The 17,045-nt window shown below is 53.3% G+C and overlaps 1 protein-coding gene across 3 annotated transcripts in view; it reads right to left on the bottom strand.

Moving 5' to 3' along the window:
• Positions 1–17,045, bottom strand: part of SAMD11 (sterile alpha motif domain containing 11) — a 207,049-nt gene that overhangs the window by 38,907 nt on the left and 151,097 nt on the right. For all 3 annotated transcript variants that reach the window (XM_015411667.1, XM_015411668.1, XM_015411666.1), the window contains one exon: positions 7,375–7,522. In XM_015411667.1, the coding sequence (XP_015267153.1) occupies positions 7,375–7,522 (148 nt within the window). The remainder of the gene's footprint in view (positions 1–7,374; positions 7,523–17,045) is intronic.

Genomic DNA, 17,045 nt, shown 5'->3' with positions numbered 1-17,045 from the left:
GGCCAGGCTGGCTTCCACTCAGGCAACCGACACCCCCTGTGCCCCCCCCACCGCCTACCTGCTTTTTTTCCAAGCCTCCCCTCCTCCGCCCTGCTTCTTCGGAAGAGTCCGGCAGCTCGCACAAAAGCAGCTTTGATTTACCTTATTGACACAAAAACCCGACTGTGGCAGCCAGATGCGGAGTGCACAAGGCCGAGGGGAGGGGGGGGAGGGATGGAGATTAACCCTGCAGAGGCCGGGCTTCTGTGCCCGCAGTCTGCCGCTCCGTTTGTGCCTTTTCCCCGGCAGCAAACAGCTGTTGGTAGAGCAGCCCGAGAAGCTGTTTCGTTGCAATAAAGGCATCGGAGGGAAGGGATAATTAAAAAAACACAAACTGGTAGAGTCCTCATTAGATCCTCATTAAGATCAAGGTTTGAGTCCAGTGGCAGAGGCGGTTTGGTGTTGTGGTTAAGAGTGGTAGACAAGAGCGGTGGACTCTAGTCTGGGAGAACTGGGTTTGATTCCCCACACCTCCATGAATAGCTTATGGGAGACCTTGGGTCGGTGAGCAAGGGAACCTTTACCTTTACCTTTTTACTACCACCTCTGAGTGTAATAAGTATCATAAACAGATTCAGGTGGGTAGGCGTGTTGACCTGAAGCAGCAGAACGAATTCTGAGTCCACTTTTAAGACCAACAAAATTTTATTCTGGGTAGAAGATTTCATGTCCGTGCACACGAAAGCTCATACCCAGAATAAAACTTAACATAAGAGCATAAGAGAAGCCAATGCTGGATCAGGCCAATGGCCCACCCAGTCCAACACTCTGGGTCACACAGTGGCCAAAAATACCAGGTGCCATCAGAAGGTCCAGCAGTGGGGCCAGGGCACTAGAAGCCCTCCCACTGTTGCCCCCCTCTCACTTGCCCCAGACCAAGAGTTCCTACCTATCCCTTGTGGCTAATAGCCACTGATGGACCTCCTGCTCCATATGTTTATCCAGTTCCCTCTTGAAGCCATCCATGCTTGTAGCCACCACCTCCTGTGGCAGTGAATTCCATGTGTTAATCACTCTTTGGGTGAAGAAGGACTTCCTTGTATTGGTTGTTCTTAAAGGTGCCACTGGACTCAAACTTTGCACTGCTGCTTCAGACCAACACAGTAACTCCCCTGAATCTATCCTCATCAAGACCATTACACCATCCCCAGCTAGGGTTGCCATCCTCCAGGTGGGCCCCAAAGCTCTCCTGGAATTACAAGTGATCCCCACGTTACAGAGATCAGTTCCCCTGGAGAAAACAGCTGCTTTGGAGGGTAGACTGCATGGCATTATGCCCTACTGAGGTCAGTCCCCTCTCCAGACCCTGCCTTCCCCAGGCTCTAACCCCTACCCCAAATCACCAGGAATTTCCCAACCTGGGGCTGGCAGCCCTACACCAGACCCGCTGACTGAAGCTCTCCTGTTCTCTTTCTCTCCCTTGCCACCCCTTATGCCTGACACTCCCCAAGGCAAGGTAGCCAACCTCCAGGTGGTACCTGGAGATCCCCTGCGATTACAACTGAGGTCCAGGCGACAGGTCACAGTTGCGCTGGAGAAAACGGGCACTTTGGCAGGGGGCTCCATGGCATTACACCCCACTGAAGTCCCACCCCTCTCCGAGCCCCGCCCTCCTCAGGCTCAATCACTCCAAATCTCCAGGTGTTTCCCAACCCAGAGCCGGCCGGCAACCCAACTCCCGGAACGTCATCGTAAGACCACCTCCCTCCCAACATACCCCACTGTCGCGATTTATTCACTCTTGGTTCTGTCAGCTCTTCCACCGATTGGTTCGGTCTCCCTACAGTAATAACATTTCTTTGGGGACAAAAGGAGTCCAATGTTCCCTCTAAGCTGTGGAGTCTTGTGAGCAAAAATTCTACCTTGTGAGCTACTGGCATTAAAGTTGTGAGCGAGTAATTTGGCTACCGCATGAATTAGTTTGCTCTGGAGCCATCCCTTCCTGAGCTAAGACAAAAATGCGTGAGCAGGAGGCTCAAAAACTGTGAGCTAGCTCACACTGGCTCAGCTTAGAGGGAACACTGCAAAGGACCCGTCTCCTCCCCTTTGTTCTTTGTTTTGCTGGTTACCACTCTTTCATGCAATGGTGCACACTTGGAAGGCGCTACAGAAAAATCAATCAGTGAATAAACAGGAGTACAAAATTGGGAATAAAATTGTGTGTGTGCATGGCGGCGGGGGTGGGGGTGGGGGAGTCCTTCCCAGTGAGATACTTTTAGGAAAACTACCTGGACTGTTATGCTATTAGACCTGTGCACAAGCTCCAGCAGACAAGTCATCGCGTAGGCACCAGCTGCGACGTGGGGCAAAGGTTCATCTGTTTGCGTATCTCATGCCTCTCAGCGTGGAGATGATCAACTATCACGGTTGAGGCCATTCAAATCTGGCGAATTTCTGTTTCTCTCCTATGGTGGTGGAGGAAAGCGCTCTCAAGTGCACAGCTGACTCATGGCGCCCCTGTAGGGTCTCCAAGGCAAGAGACGGACAGAGGTGGCTGGCTGTTGCCTGCCTCTGCACAGGAACCCTGGACTCCTGTGGCGGTCTCTCATCCAAATACTAACTAGGGCCGGCCCTGCTTAGCTTCTGAGATCTGAGGAAATCAGGCTAGCCTGGGCCATCCAGGTGAAGGCTTCTTCTTCTATAGGTGGTTAATCAGTGTTGAAAAAGTCCTCATACTGCATGAAGAGAGTGTAGCATCTGATAGGCTTGGATCGCCTGATCTCCATCCCCCCCCCTCCTACTCTTTAAAAAGACACGTGTAATCCACTGGCCACCGCTGCCACCACCACCCCAACTCTCCTGCGGGATCAAACTAAGATCTATCTAACTCCACGGCAGCCTGGACGCCCCCTGAGAGATCCAACCAGAGCACAAAAGCAGACAGCTCTTTTGTGCTGGCTGGACTCAGCAGCTGGGATTCATTTGGAATAATCCTTGTCTTAAAGCCATCTAAACGGCAGTGGCCGTCTTCACACATCATCTGATAAGTTGCAGGAACAGCAGAGTCCCCTCACTGGAGAAGACCAAGAAGGTGCTTGATCAGACCAATGTGGGATCTAGGAGAGAAAGGAAGAAGGCGCCGGCTATGCCTCGAGAGGGCCCGTGAAGACGTCCTGGATAGTGTGCGGTTTCCAGAGAAGACGGACAGCTCTTACGGTGATCACCGCTAAACAGGTTATGTGAGTGGAGGGCGTGGGGTAAGAGCTGGCCCTGAGCTCCTCTTCAGCTCTCATCTTTGTGCCCCCACATCTTGAAGCAAAGCTTGGTGCCACCACCGAAAAGCCCCCGTTTTCTGGTGCTGACCTGGCCCCAGAGGCAGGCTGTTTTCTGTTGTGGCACGAAGACCTTGAAATTCATGGCAGCCCCTTAAGACGCCTGCCAAAATGTTATTCATTTATGATTTTTGTTTCCTGAACCTTTTGCATAAGTACGGTTGCCAGTCTCCAGGTGGTGGCTGGAGATCTCCTGGGATCACAACTGATCTCCAGGTGACAGAGATCAGTCCCCCTGGAGAAAATGGCCACTTTGGGAGGCCCCTCCCCTCCCCAAACCCCGCCCTCCTCAGGCTCCACCCCCAAAACCTTCAGGTATTTCCCAACCCGGAGTTGGCAACGCTATAAATAATTGTCCCCTTGGTGTGATATCCCCCCCCTTTTTCAGACCTCTGCTTATTTATGGATAGTGTTGAGTCAGTTGATGCTGCTTTTGATGGTCTTTGATTTCTTAATCGCCCCCGTTTGATTGGCAGCTTTTAATTGCTCTCTGCCTTGTATTGTTTTTAGTAGGCTGGCTTTAAAAAAAAATGTGTTAACTAAAAGGTGGTTGTCTCCCGAATAAGTAAACAAGTAGACAAAACACTGCAAGGTTCCCAAACTTGGGGCTTCCATGTGATGCTAACAAAGAGGCGGGGGGAGTTCAGTCTCAGTGGGGAAGAGTCAGACAACAGGGGGGGGAAATGTGGACTCCATTTTAACCATCCCCACCCCAAAAAAAAGGCCGGGAATTTCCCGGCTGAGGGCAAAAGGGCCTGGTGTGAGAATCAACAGGCCAAGGAAAGGGTGATCCTACGGAGAGGGTTGCCATCTCTAGGTTGAGAAATTCCGGGAGATGTGGGGCTGGGGAAAGGAGGGCTTCTCAGCAGGCTATAATGCCACAGAGGCCACCCTCCAAAGGAGCCATTTTCCTCCAGGGGAACTGATCTTCGCAGTCTGGAGATTGGCGGCAATTCCAAAAGATTTCCAGGTCCCACCCAGTATTCCCTCTAAACTGAGTCAGTATGAGCCAGCTCACAGTTTTTTAGTCTCTCCGGCTCACACATTTTTTGTCTTAGCTCAGGAAGGAGGGCTCCAGAGCAAACTAATTGATGCAGTAGCCAAATCGCTCGCTCACAGCTGTAATGTCAGTAGCTCACAATACAATGTTCCCTCTAAGCTGCAGAGTCTTGTGAGCAAGAATTCTACTTTGGGAGCTACGGGCATTGAAGCTGTGAGGGAGCGATTTGGCTGCCGCATAGATTAGTTTGCTCTGGAGACCTCCTTCCTGAGCTAAGACAAAAATGTGTGAGCCGGAGGCCAAAAAACTGTGAGCTAGCTCACACTACTCAGCTTAGAGGGAACACTGCTCACAAAGTAGAATTTTTGCTCTCCAGACTCCACAGCTTAGAGGGAGTATTGGTCCCACCTGGAGGTTGGCACCCCTACCTACCTACACACACACATCCGGCCTGCCTTCACATTACCTTGCTGCACACCAGTCTGAGCAAAGGACGTGCGGCGTTCCCGCCCTTGGCATGGGAGCCGGCACAGAATCCGTCACATCACATGTCGGTAGCAAGGCACTGACCGGAATTTGCCCTAACGGAGCCAAGGCGTCATTCAAGAAACAGACGGCCTGTTTTGCCAGGGGCAGACCACAGCCTGCGACTGGCGGCCGCTTCGTTTGTTCCCAACCCTCTCCCCCCTGCCCCCCCCACGCCGCCGCCTCGCTCCTTGCTCAGCCAGTCACCTGGCGGCTCTCCAGGCCACACAGAGCCTGGGAGGCTTCCTTTGCCGACTGGCGGAGCCAAAACCCGCCCATGTCCGCATTCCTGGCGGCTCGATCTCCAGCACGCTTCGCCTGCTTTGGGGGCTTTGTGGGGCAGGTCAGCCAGAGTGCATCTCTTCTCCCCCCCTCACCCAAATCCTTCTCTTTCCCAGGAGTGCTTCATCAGGGCAGGTTCCTCGACGAGGCAAACCCCCCCCCCAAAAAAGGGGAAATCCAAGTCCGTTTGGAGCTGCTCCCCTCCCACATTTCACCAGGTCTTAAATTTTCACGATCGGAATTTGTTTAGGGCTTAGGCTTGGGATTGAGAGGAAATGCCTCTGAGCCTACGCAGACTGCCTTGGTCTCTCTCCCAGAAGCCAGCCCCAACACAGCTGGAACAAATCGACAGTACAGCTGCCAGGTCATCCCTTCCTGGAGAGCTTCATCAAGGCAAGAGGGACAGCACTGAAGACAGCCAAAGACCAGAACGGGGGACCTCCTTGACCATCCGGGGGGGGGGGTCCCGCTTGCCACAGGGGTGACTCTGCTCCCAGGGTCTTCTAAGAGTCACGTCCCAACCAAGCAGCTGGGCAATTGCTTGGCCTGGCAAAAGTTTGAGTTTTGCTAAACCACCAACAAGAAAAGTGTTTTTCCCTTTAGGAGTGAATGCAAATCTGGCTCGGGGAAAATCCTTACAAGGAGGAGGAGGAGGAGGAGGAGTTTGGATTTATACCCCGCCCTTCACTCAGAGTCTCAGAACGGCTTACAAACTCCTTTCCCTTCCCCTCCCCACAACAGACGCCCTGTGAGGTAGGCGGGGCTGAGAGAGCTCTCTCGAGAACTGTCCTTGAGAGAACAGCTCTGACAGAACTATGGCTTGCCCAAGGTCATCCAGCAGGTGCAAGTGGAGGAGTGGGGAATCAAACCTGGTTCCCCCAAATTAGGGTCCACGCACTTAACACCACTACACCAGACTCGCAGGGCGTTTTTGCATCTGCTGGCACTTGATCCAGCAACTCTCTGGCCAGTGCAAAGGTACCCACTCACTGCTGCAAAATGAAGGGAGAGAAGGGACTGCAATGTCTACCTTTCCACAACCCCCAGTCTCAGTGTGGCTCCATTCCTCAGGCAGTGAATCCATCCCTTCTGAACTGGGCTGGCCATAAATTCTTTTGGATCAGCCCTTACTCATGTGGCTCACACATGAACACAAAAGAATCTGCCTTCTACTGAATCAGACCCTCAGTCCACCAAAGTCAGTCTTGTCTACTCAGACTGGCAGCAGCCGCTCTCCAGGGTCTCAGGCAGAGATCTTTCACGTCGCCTCCTCCCTGATCCTTTCAACTGGAGATGCCAGGGATTGAACCTGGGACCTTCCACATGCCAAGCAGAGGCTCTGCCACTGAGCCACAGCACCTCCCTTGCCTCTCCCTTGGTCTGGCCCGCCTGCCTCATTATCCCTTCTCCTGCATCCATGCGGCAGTCTCCTCCACTCCAGCCCTAGCCAAATCTGCCTCCGGATTTACCATCCAATGCTGCAGCTACTTCATTCTGTTCTGCTGCAGAATTTGACCCAGTGTTCAAACCCAGTTCCGATTCCAATCCTGCTGGGAAGGACTTATAGTTTCAAGCCTTCTGCGTCCTCAGTACTCTAGGGCTTGGTACTGACACACCAGAGCGTGAGCAAAGCCAACATAAACACACACACATGAACAGACATAGAATCATAGAGTTGGAAGGGACCTCCAGGGTCATCAACCCCATGCACAACGCAGGAAATTCACAAATACCTCCGCCACACACCACCAGTGACCCCTGCTCCATGCCCAGAAGGGGGCAAAAAACCTCCAGGATCCCTGGCCAAACTTGCCTGGAGAAAAATTGCTTCCTGAACCCAAAGTAGCAACTGGCATTTTCCTGGGCATGCAAGAAAGGACCACGAGAACTAAGCACTGGTGCAACCCTTCCTGCCCTCCCTTCTCGTGATCTGCCCAAGTTCACAGGATCAGCACTGTTGTCAGATGGCCATCTAGCCTCTGCTTGAAAACCTCCAAAGGAGGAGAACCCACCACCTCCTGAGGAAGCTGTCTTATACTGCATCAGACCATCGGTCCAACAAGGTCTGTCTCGTCTACTCCAGCTGGCAGTGGATCTCCAGGGTATCAACTAGAGCTCCTTCACATCACCTCCCCCTTGGTCCTTTTAGCTTGAGATGCCAGGGACTGAACCAGAAAGCCCCCTCCCCAGGAGCACAGCACACACACGCCCTTCTCCCTGCCCCCAGGTGAGCCAAGAAGGTCGCACAGCAGGTACCTCTCGGTGAAGTGTGAATCCCGGTGCTGCGGGAGCCCCTGCTTCCTGCGCTGACTCGACGAGTTGCCGGCCGAAGGCAGGTGGGCTTCCATGGTGCTGGGATTGCGTGCTGCAGCCGCTGCCACCTCTTGCCGTGCCCGGAGGAGATCTGCGGGAGAGAGGAGGAAATCGCGCATGAGTCACCAGGTCAAATGGTCACCCCTCTAGCGATTAACCTGGTTCACATCGCACTGGGGTCTAGGCCCAGAACCCGTTTCCCAGTTCCGCCTGGGAACATGTCTTGGGAATGCTTCTGAACACGCACAGAGTATCTTCCCTGTGCTGCTGATTAACCACAGTTAACCCCCACCCCCCACCTCTAAAGCCTTGCAGAAGAACAGTCTCCAAGCAGGTTTGGAGTCCCAGGAAATTGGCAGGAAGAGGGGTCCTTCCAGTCTTTGCTTGCCAGGAAAGGAAGAGTAAGCAGGGAAGAGGAGGTGAACCAAGGTTACACACCTGTGTGTGCATGCAAACATCACACTGCCTACTTGTACGTCCGGATCACTTCCCGGCCACAGCCCTCTGCCTCCCCCTTTGTGGAAAGGGCGAAAGGCATCTGCAGTTGCAGAGATTAAGCTGAAGGGAAGGGAGCCGGATAGAAATAAATAACAGACGGTCCCTGTCTTCTCTGGGTCATCGTGGAGAAAGCCAACCTTGGAGAGCTCTGAGCCAACGAGAGGAGCTCCCAGAACACCCCACCTCACCACACACACGCACCTTTCTCTCCTCCCTTGCACGCCTTGTCTTTCGAGGGGTCTCTCTTCCTTCCCTCCCTTCTCTTCCACTCCCAGCCTATGAAACCCTGGTGTCCTTGGTCTCTTCCTTCATCATCAGCCCTCCTTCTTGCCTCCAGGACTTGAGTTGCTCTCCTCCCTGCATTCTCCCCCTCCCCGTCCACCTCCTTCCACGTTTCCAAGAAATTCTGTCTACAAGGCTCTGAGAAGCCAGCTTTCTGTCACTCTGTCTCTGTCTCTCTCCCCTTCTCTGGAGGGGAGTTCTAATGAGAATTGGGGCTTTTTCCTACAGTCCTAGGGGATTACGCTCTGAGAGTAACAGGCCAATGGAGCAGAGATTCTTCTCGTCAACTGTCAGGTGCGGCTGGGGAGACTGAGAGGGAAAGAAGGGCTCGGTGCCCAAGCGATCTGACATGACCCATGTTGGCCGGCCACAACAGAGCCATCCGACGCTTCCTGTCTAAAGCCGGCTTTCAAGACGAATTCCTAGACGCGGCAGAAGCCAGCAAAGAGACAGACATGCTTGAGCGAAGCCAGTCAAACCATGCCTCTCTGTTCCCATGATGGTTTGGACTCTGGCGAATCAAAGGAAATTATGCAACTAACCCAGAAGCTGCACGCAGGGGGGTGGGGGGTGGGTTTGCTGTCCATCCACCCCCAGCTAAGTAGCCCAAGGTGGGGGGCGGGGCAGCTTGATGACTACGAGCATCTGGCCAGGATGCCACGACGTGGAAACGGGGACTTTGTGGTTGCCCAGGATCGAGGCGCCAAAGCCACAGAAAAGCAATGGCGGCAGCAGATGTTGCAGAATCTGCGGCTTGGCCCGAGCTCCAGGACTTTTGCAGCGTGATGCAAAGGGATGGCGTGAGGAGGCCCGACAGATGGCGTTCCTCTCGTGAGATGTCTTTGCACCCCGGGATCCACCCATTTGGGAAGCGCCCCAAAATGGAGTTACCCGGGCATTCAGATTCTGGGGACACACACACACACACACACACACACACACACACACACACACACACATATGAAGGCCTAACATCAACTCAAGCCTGGCTGTGAGTCCGGAGTGATCTGTTCAGGTGTAAGACTATGGCGTGAAGCCTCATTGAAGTACCCCATGGCTGGGCTCCGTCTCTCAGGCAACGGGCCTTCAGATGGCCCCCGCAGCTGTCCATCCAGATGCCCGGGGGGGGGGGCCTTGGCCCAAAGTAGAAGGGCAAGAACCGGGGCCCCCGGTTCATGACCCTGCGATCAGCATGCAGGCAGCGAGAGCCGAGTTAAGTCCGGTGAGAAACGCTGCCGGTGCTGGGGAAGGCCCTTTTCTGGCACAGAGACGCTGCCGGCCACGGAAGACCCCGGGGAGTTCAGGGCGAAGCTCCGTCTGCCCAACAGCTCAAGAGCTCGAGGCCAAGTCAAGAGAATGCCTCTTCTCCAAGAGCAGCTCAGACAATGCCTCTGCTTCTGGGACCGAGGATGGCCTCGCAACAGGTACACACACACACGTGAACACACCTGAAGCTGCCTTATGCTGAATCAGACCATCAGTCCATCAAGGTCACTATTGCCTACTCAGACTGGCAGCCGCTTTCCAGGGTCTCAGGCGGAGGTCTTTTGCATCACCTACTATTTGGTCCCTTTCCACTGGGGAGGCCCAGGGTTGAACCTGGGACCTTCTGCATGCCAAGCAGAGGCTCTGCCACTAAGCCAGAGCCCCTACACAATCATCAGGGTGGGTATTGTCTACTCAGATGGGCAGCAGCTCTCCAGGGTCTCAGGTGGAGGTCTTTCATATCACCTCCTGCCTGATCCTTTTCCACTGGGGATGCCGGGGACTGAACCTGGGAACTTCTGCATGCCAAGCATGCCACATCCCCTTCACAGGCACCTCTTCTAAGTCCAGACCGTTGCTTTCCTTAGAGTCAGCCCCTCGACCTACAAGCTGGGAATAACGACACTGACCTATCTAACGGGGTTGTTGTAAGCCTTCCTGAAAAGTACAGCGTCATTCTGAACACTGAAGCACAGTACAAAAGTACGTTATCATTGCTAGTCCCTCATGTTGGCAGGGAATCTTCTACGGTGAATGCTCCTATCCAGGAAGTTCCCCCTTTGACCTCTGAAAAGCTCATGGGTCAAGGTTGGTCTTTTGACTTGGCCAGGGGTGTCGAACTCATTTGTTATGAGGGCTGGACCTAACATAAAGGGCCAGGCAATGTGTGTCATAAAATGTAATGCCGGGTACCGGAGATATAAACTATATAAAGGACAGCAGCTGGTAAGCTCCGTGTTGGTGCATCCTCACTGCAAGGCTCCATGGGTTGGGAGGGGGGTGCATAGGATAACCCATATGGGAGGACTAGAGAGCTAGCGGTGCAGCACTGGGTAGACGCTCTACATTGCTTGACTGCGGCAAGCGAGGTTGTTCCACCATGCTGCAGCCATAATCGGAGTGGCTCCACCCACTCTCCCCGAGCAGTCTCCTGTTCCCTCCCTTGCACTAGTTGCTTGCAGGCCACAGAAGAGCCCTGGATGGGCCAGTTCTGGCCCCCCAGGCCTTATGTTTGACACCCCTGGGCTAGGCCACCCCTGCCCTCGTCTGATGGACCAGCCTCCTCTTGGTCCCACAGCTGTCTGCTTCTTCCACTTCTCAAGGCCTCCCCGCGCCCTGCCCTGCTGGCTTCTGCAGGCTGCTTATATGCCCCCTCTCCATCCCAACGTTCCAGCTCCTCTGCCCATGCAAACGCTGCCCCCTCTGTGCCAGTTCTTCCGCCCTCAGAGCAGAGACTTGCTCCCACCTGTGCTCCCTCCCGTCCCTGCCCTCTGCTTGCGGGATGCCTACGAAGCAGTGCCATAACTCATCTGCCTGCATGCACACACACACACACCTCTGCTTGCTCCAGTAGCACGGCCTTCCTGAGATTTATTTATATCCCAGCCCAGGCCGCCTATATATCGCTCTTGCCACGCTAAGTCTGTCTTGACCAATGTTCATCCCCCATCGCTTGGCTTGGCTTGGCTTTTGAGCAGAGAGAGAGAGAGAGAGAATGAATGCTCTCTGGTTGGGAAAAGAGCCGTGAAAGCGGAAAGGGGGGGGGCATGCAGCAACAGCAAGAACTGGCATTTGCTAATGGGAGTGGGAGAAATATCTGCCTTGGGTGACGCTGTATGCCAGCCCCCCCGTGCTGTCCTAGGAGGGCTCTCGCGGCTCAGCCCCTGGGCACCTACAGGGGATTCTGTGTGATGGGAAGAAGGGACGAACCATGCCCTGACACGGCTGGGGCAAAAGGGGGTGCAGAGAGGGAAGAGAGCGTGCTGCTGTCGGCGTTTTCACAGTGACAGGAATGATTTGCCTGTTGGGGGCAACGCTCCCTCTAAGCTGTGGGGTCTTGTGAGCAAAAATTCTACCTTGTGAGCTACTGGCATTAAAGATGTGAGCGAGCGATTTGGCTGCTGCATCAATTAGTCTGCTCTGGAGCCATCCTTCCTGAGCGAAGGCAAAAACGTGTGAGCCGGAGGCTAAAGAACTGTGAGCTAGCACACACTGACTCGGTTTAGAGGGGACACTGGTTGGGAGGGGCTGTGGCTCAGAGGGGGAGCCTCTGCTTTGTACGCAGAAGGTTCTGGGGTCGATCTCCAGCATCTCCAGATAAAAAGGATCAGGGAGCAGGTGACGTGAAAGATCTCTGCTTGAGACCCTGGAGAGCTGCTGCCAGTCTGAGTAGGCAACGCTGACCTTGATGGACTGACTCAGTAGAAGGCAGATTCATGTGCTCACGACTGTCAGGGAACGGGCTGTGGCTCAGCGGAAGAGCATCTTCTTTGCCGGCAGAAGGTGCCAGATTCAGTCCCCAGAATCTCTAGTTTAAAAGGACCAGGCAGGAGGTAAAGTGAAAGACCTTTAACCTGAGATCCAGGAGAGCTGCTGCCAGTCTGAGTAGGCAATACTGACCTTGTCAGTATTCAGGATAAAGCAGCTACCTGACCCTAAAGTAGCAATCAGCATTTCCCTTGGCATGTAAGAAAGGGCCACAAGAACTAAGCACTGAGGCAACCCCTCCTACCCTCCTGTCTCATGATCTGCCTAAGTTCACAGAATCAGCATTGCTGTCAGATGGCCACCTAGCCTCTGTTTGAAAACATCCAAAGAAGGAGAGCCCACCACTTCCCGAGGAAGCCTGTTCCACTCAGAAACCGCTCTAACTGTCAGGAAGTTCTTCCAAATGCTTAGCCGAAAACTTGCAGTGGCCTTGGGCAAAAGTTATGAGCGAACACCCAGTTCTGGTTTCCTCACCTGTAAAAATGGGAATAATAACTAGCATTCCCGAGGATGCCCTATGTTGGGAAGGAGCTTCCAAAGTGGCATTTGATTAATTCTAGTTCTTCTGCCCCGTGGGCAGTTTTTAATTGTCTGTTTTAATTTGGAGGCTTTTCATGTATTTTATTGTTTTGCTGCGGTTTGTATCTTTGTATCGTAAACCGCCTCAAATTCCTGGAAGCCAGAAAGGCTGCTAATGAATGTTTCAAATAAAATAAAAAATTTTAAAAAGCTAACTCTGCGTGCTTCTTCTCCCTCAAAGGGAATCCTTCCCACTCCCCCAGAGTTTGCTACACCAAGGAATTTGGGCAATGGCCCTTGGAGGAATGGGTAGCCAACAACCCTGCATAAATTCCACTCCCCAATTATACCCCCCCCAAAAAAATATTGGATCTCCCTTTCCACCCAGCAGCTGCTGAGGCTTAACCTGCCCCCCCCCCCCCATCTTTCTGTACCAGGAACGTTAATCCTTCCCCGGCCAGGTAATTAGCCAGCGCTAATTAGCGGCTGTTTGTAGGAAGAACCAGACAATGCTTTTATTTATTGCTCCATTTGATGCTCTTATCCTCCTGCCAGAACGGAGCAAAGAAAAAGGACTGGGGGGGGGGAGTTGGAGACCCTTTCGGAGGAAGAGGGGACGCTGTGGGCGGGAGCCCTGACTTTCTTCCCAGGACTCTCTTTGGCACGGGCAACGGCTGCGTGAGCCCAATTCCAACAAGGCAGCTACGTGAAAGACCCAAGGTGGATTCAGCATGCATTGGGCTTCTCCTGTGTAGCTCTTTAGTGTTCCCTGTAAGCTGTGGAGTCTTGTGAGCAAAAATTCTACTTTGTGAGCTACTGGCATTAAAGCTGTGAGCGAGCGATTTGGCTACTACATAAATCAGTTTGCCCTGGAGCCATCCTTCCTAAGCTAAGACAAAAATGTGTGAGCCAGAGGCTAAAAAACTGTGAGCTAGCTCACACTGACTCAGCTTAGAGGGAACACTGTTTAGGCTGCTGCCTGCTGTGTTCTGCCAGGGCTTTCACAGGACTGCCGGGGTGGCAAGAAAAAGCCCTGGAAGACACTGAACGTGAGGGAGCATCAGCCCGTATCTCAGCCAGGCATGAATGGAAGGCACAGGATGTACCCGCCTGCTGGAGCTGGGTCATGGCCTGGATGGGCGGACCCCTGAGACACACACCCACCCCATCTACACTGCCTTGAGAACTGCGGAAGAAAGGCAATAAAGAAGTAGCATGCCTCAGAGCTGACGTGCTTGTTGTGAAAGGAAGGGGCAGGGCCTCAATCCAAGGTTCTCCCCCTCACAATGCAGATGCTGGGGGGGCATTTGAAGGCAAGACGGGGCATGGACGGGGGGGGGGACTTTCCCCCCACCTGTGGATTCCCCCTTCCCGGAAACGCCCCTCCCCCGGCTTTACTTTCCTCCTGGCTCCAAAGACTGGAAGAAGACGGACTTCTGATATGGTTTTATCTGGGTGCTTTTAACTCGCTCGGTGTGTGGACTCAGAGCGGCTTACGTTATCGAAAAATGCTGTGACGACAGCAAGCCATCGACTCTGCCGGAGAAAATCTGCAGGCAAGTTGGTGGTGGAAAGTGCCCTCAAGATGGCAAACAACTAATCTCCCAGCCCTCAACAAACTAATCCACAGAATGGGAAGAGATGCAAATCAGGTGGTAATGTTTTTTCTTTTTTGGAGGGGGGCTATGGAGGAAGATTTGCAGTGGAGAATCTACCAGGTATTAGTAACCTCTCTGCCTGCCTAGCAGTACCCCCACAAGTTACAATAACTAGCAGGCCTCATCCAGACCTTCGCTCGGTGTGTGGACTCAGAGCGGCTTACGTTATCGAAAAATGCTGTGACGACAGCAAGCCATTGACTCTGCCGGAGAAAAACTGCAGGCAAGCTGGTGGTGGAAAGTGCCCTCAAGATGGCAAACAACTAATCTCCCAGCCCTCAACAAACTAATCCACAGGATGGGAAGAGATGCAAATCAGGTGGTAACGGTTTTTCTTGGGGGGGGGCTATGGAGGAAGATTTGCAGCGGAGAATCTACCAGGTATTAATAACCTCCCCACCTGCCTAGCAGTACCCCCACAAGTTACATTAACTAGCAGGCCTCATCCAGACCGGAATGCTCAGGCTAGCCCAATCTTGTCAGATCTTGGAAGCTAAGCAGGGTCAACCCTGCTCGGTACTTGGATGGGAGACCACCGAGGAAGTCCAGAGTCACTCTGCAGAGGCAGGCAATGGCAAACCACTTCCGATTGTCTCTTGTCTTGGCAGGGGTGCAAAGCAGTGTTCCCTCTAAGCAGAGTTAGTATGAGCTAGCTCAGTTTTTTAGCCTCTGGCTCACCCAGGTTTGTCTTAGCTCAGGAAGGATGGCTAAACTAATTTATGCAACAGCCAAATTGCTCGCTCGCAACTTTAATGCCGGTAGCTCACAATGTAGGATTTTTGCTCACAAGACTCCACAACTTAGAGAGAGAAGAGAAGAAGAGGAAGAAGAGATTGGATTTATACCCCACCCTTCACGTGGAGTCTCAGAGCGGTTTACAAACTCCTTTCCCTTCCCCTCCCCACAACAGACACCCTGTGAGGTGGATGGGGCTGAGAGAGCTCTGACGGAAACTGCTCTTTTTCAAGGACAGCTCTGACAGAGCTTGTGACTGACCCAAGGTCACATCAGCAGGTGCAAGTGGAGGAGTGGGGATTCAAACCCGGTTCTCCCAGATTAGAGTCCGCGCACTTAACCACTACACCAAACTGGCATTGGTGTGAAGCCAGGTGTTTGAAATGGCAGCACCCACTCCCAACCCAGATCATGGAGAGCTCTCTCTCTCTCCCCCTCTCTGGAGAGGGCCCATAGCTCAATGGTAGAATATCTGCTTGGCATGCAGAAGGTCCCAGGTTCAATCCCCGGTATCTCTAGTTAAAAAGGATCAGGCAGTAGGTGATGTGAAAGACTTCCACCTGAGATCATGAAGAGCCGTAAAGAGGGGCTGTGCCTCAGTGGCAGAGCTTCTGTTTGGTCCCAGGTTCAATCCCTGACATCTCCAGTTAAAAAGGATCAGGCAGTAGGTGATGTGAAAGACCTCCGCCTGAGAGCCTGGAAAGCCGCTGCCAGTCAGAGTAGACAATACTGACTTAGATGGACCAAAGGGCCAATTCAGTATAGGGCAGCTTCATGTGTGCCCATCTGCCCATGAATGCAACCCTGAGTTTGTTGGGGACAGCCAGCTGGTTTGGGGGCCGAGGGTTCAGCTGTGCCTTCAACGAGTGCATGGACAGGGAGGCATTCAAAAGAGGCGAACCAAGAAAGCGACACCTGATGAGCTTCCCCACAAGGACAGGACCATCGGCCGAATGCTCGCCCCTTTTGCTTTGAAATCTGCAGCGCTAGCTACCCGCTTTCCCAGGCAAAAAGACTTTTGCATCTATACAGCCAGCCTCACCAGACTGCGGGAAGACTTCTCCCCGGCCAGTGGCCCTCCGCCTCCAATGTTTATAAATTAATTATCTGAAAAAGGCAGGTCGTGCCTTATTGCATGGGGGAGGGAAGGGCCCCCCTGTAATTTAGAAGCCTGAAGCGCTGCCAGTTCCAGGAGCGGCATTGATCCCGAATGACCGCAACAATCCACCGGAGCCTCTCCCCCCCTCGCTCTCCTTCCTCGCTCTCTCGCTTCCCATCCCTCTTCCCCAGCCGCACACGCACATCTACCGAGCCTATGTGTTATTTACAATGCTACCCTCTCCGACGGTTTGGAAATCAAGAGTGATTGACACACGGATGCTACGGGGGATGGCGGTTCCAGGCACGGAGAATTGAGAATGCGGGGATTAATGTTAATGTGGAATAGCGTGCGGGGGGGGGGGGGGGGAGTGGGGGGAAGGCCAGGCAGCCAATTAAAGCAAAAACGGTTCCCTAAATTATTAAAAGGCTCGTTGGTGCCACTGGGCATGCCCACAGACAATCGATGTTTTTGCATGGACAGAAATAAAATTTATGCCCAGACTAACCGAGCATCTCCCCCAACCCTACCCCCTGTTTCTGCTCCTAAGATGAAAGGAAGCTCTGTTGGCCGACTGGGCCTGAGTTAGGGAAAGGCTTGCAGATAGCCATTTGCCCAGTGGCCGGTGGCTGGTAAACAACTGCCTACAGGTGACCAGAAAGAGGAAGCTTGGCCTAAGAACCTAAGAAGAGCCCTGCTGAATCAGACCAGTGGAGGTCCGTCTAGTCCAGCATCCTGTCTCACACAGGGGCCAGCCAGTTCCTATGGACAGCCAACGACAGGGCAGAGAGGCCAAGGCCTTCCCCTGATGCTGCCTCCTGGCCTTGAGATTCAGAGGCTGACTGCCTCTGAACGTGGAGGTTCCCCTCAGTCACCATGCCTCAGTAGCCATTGAAAAGACTTCTCCTCCATGGATCTATCTAATCCCTTTTAAAGCTGTTTATTCCTGTGGCCACCGCTACATCCTCTGGCAGCGAATTCCACATTTTAATCACTCTCTGTGTAAAGTAGTATTAAAGTAATAGCAAGGATCCATCCCTACAGATGGCAGGTTTGTACTTGGAGAGGGT

Source organism: Gekko japonicus, unplaced genomic scaffold (genome assembly GCF_001447785.1).
Source record: "Gekko japonicus isolate JY-2015 unplaced genomic scaffold, Gekko_japonicus_V1.1 scaffold76, whole genome shotgun sequence".
NCBI lineage: Eukaryota > Metazoa > Chordata > Lepidosauria > Squamata > Gekkonidae > Gekko > Gekko japonicus.
This window is presented reverse-complemented; position numbering and strand designations above follow the sequence as displayed.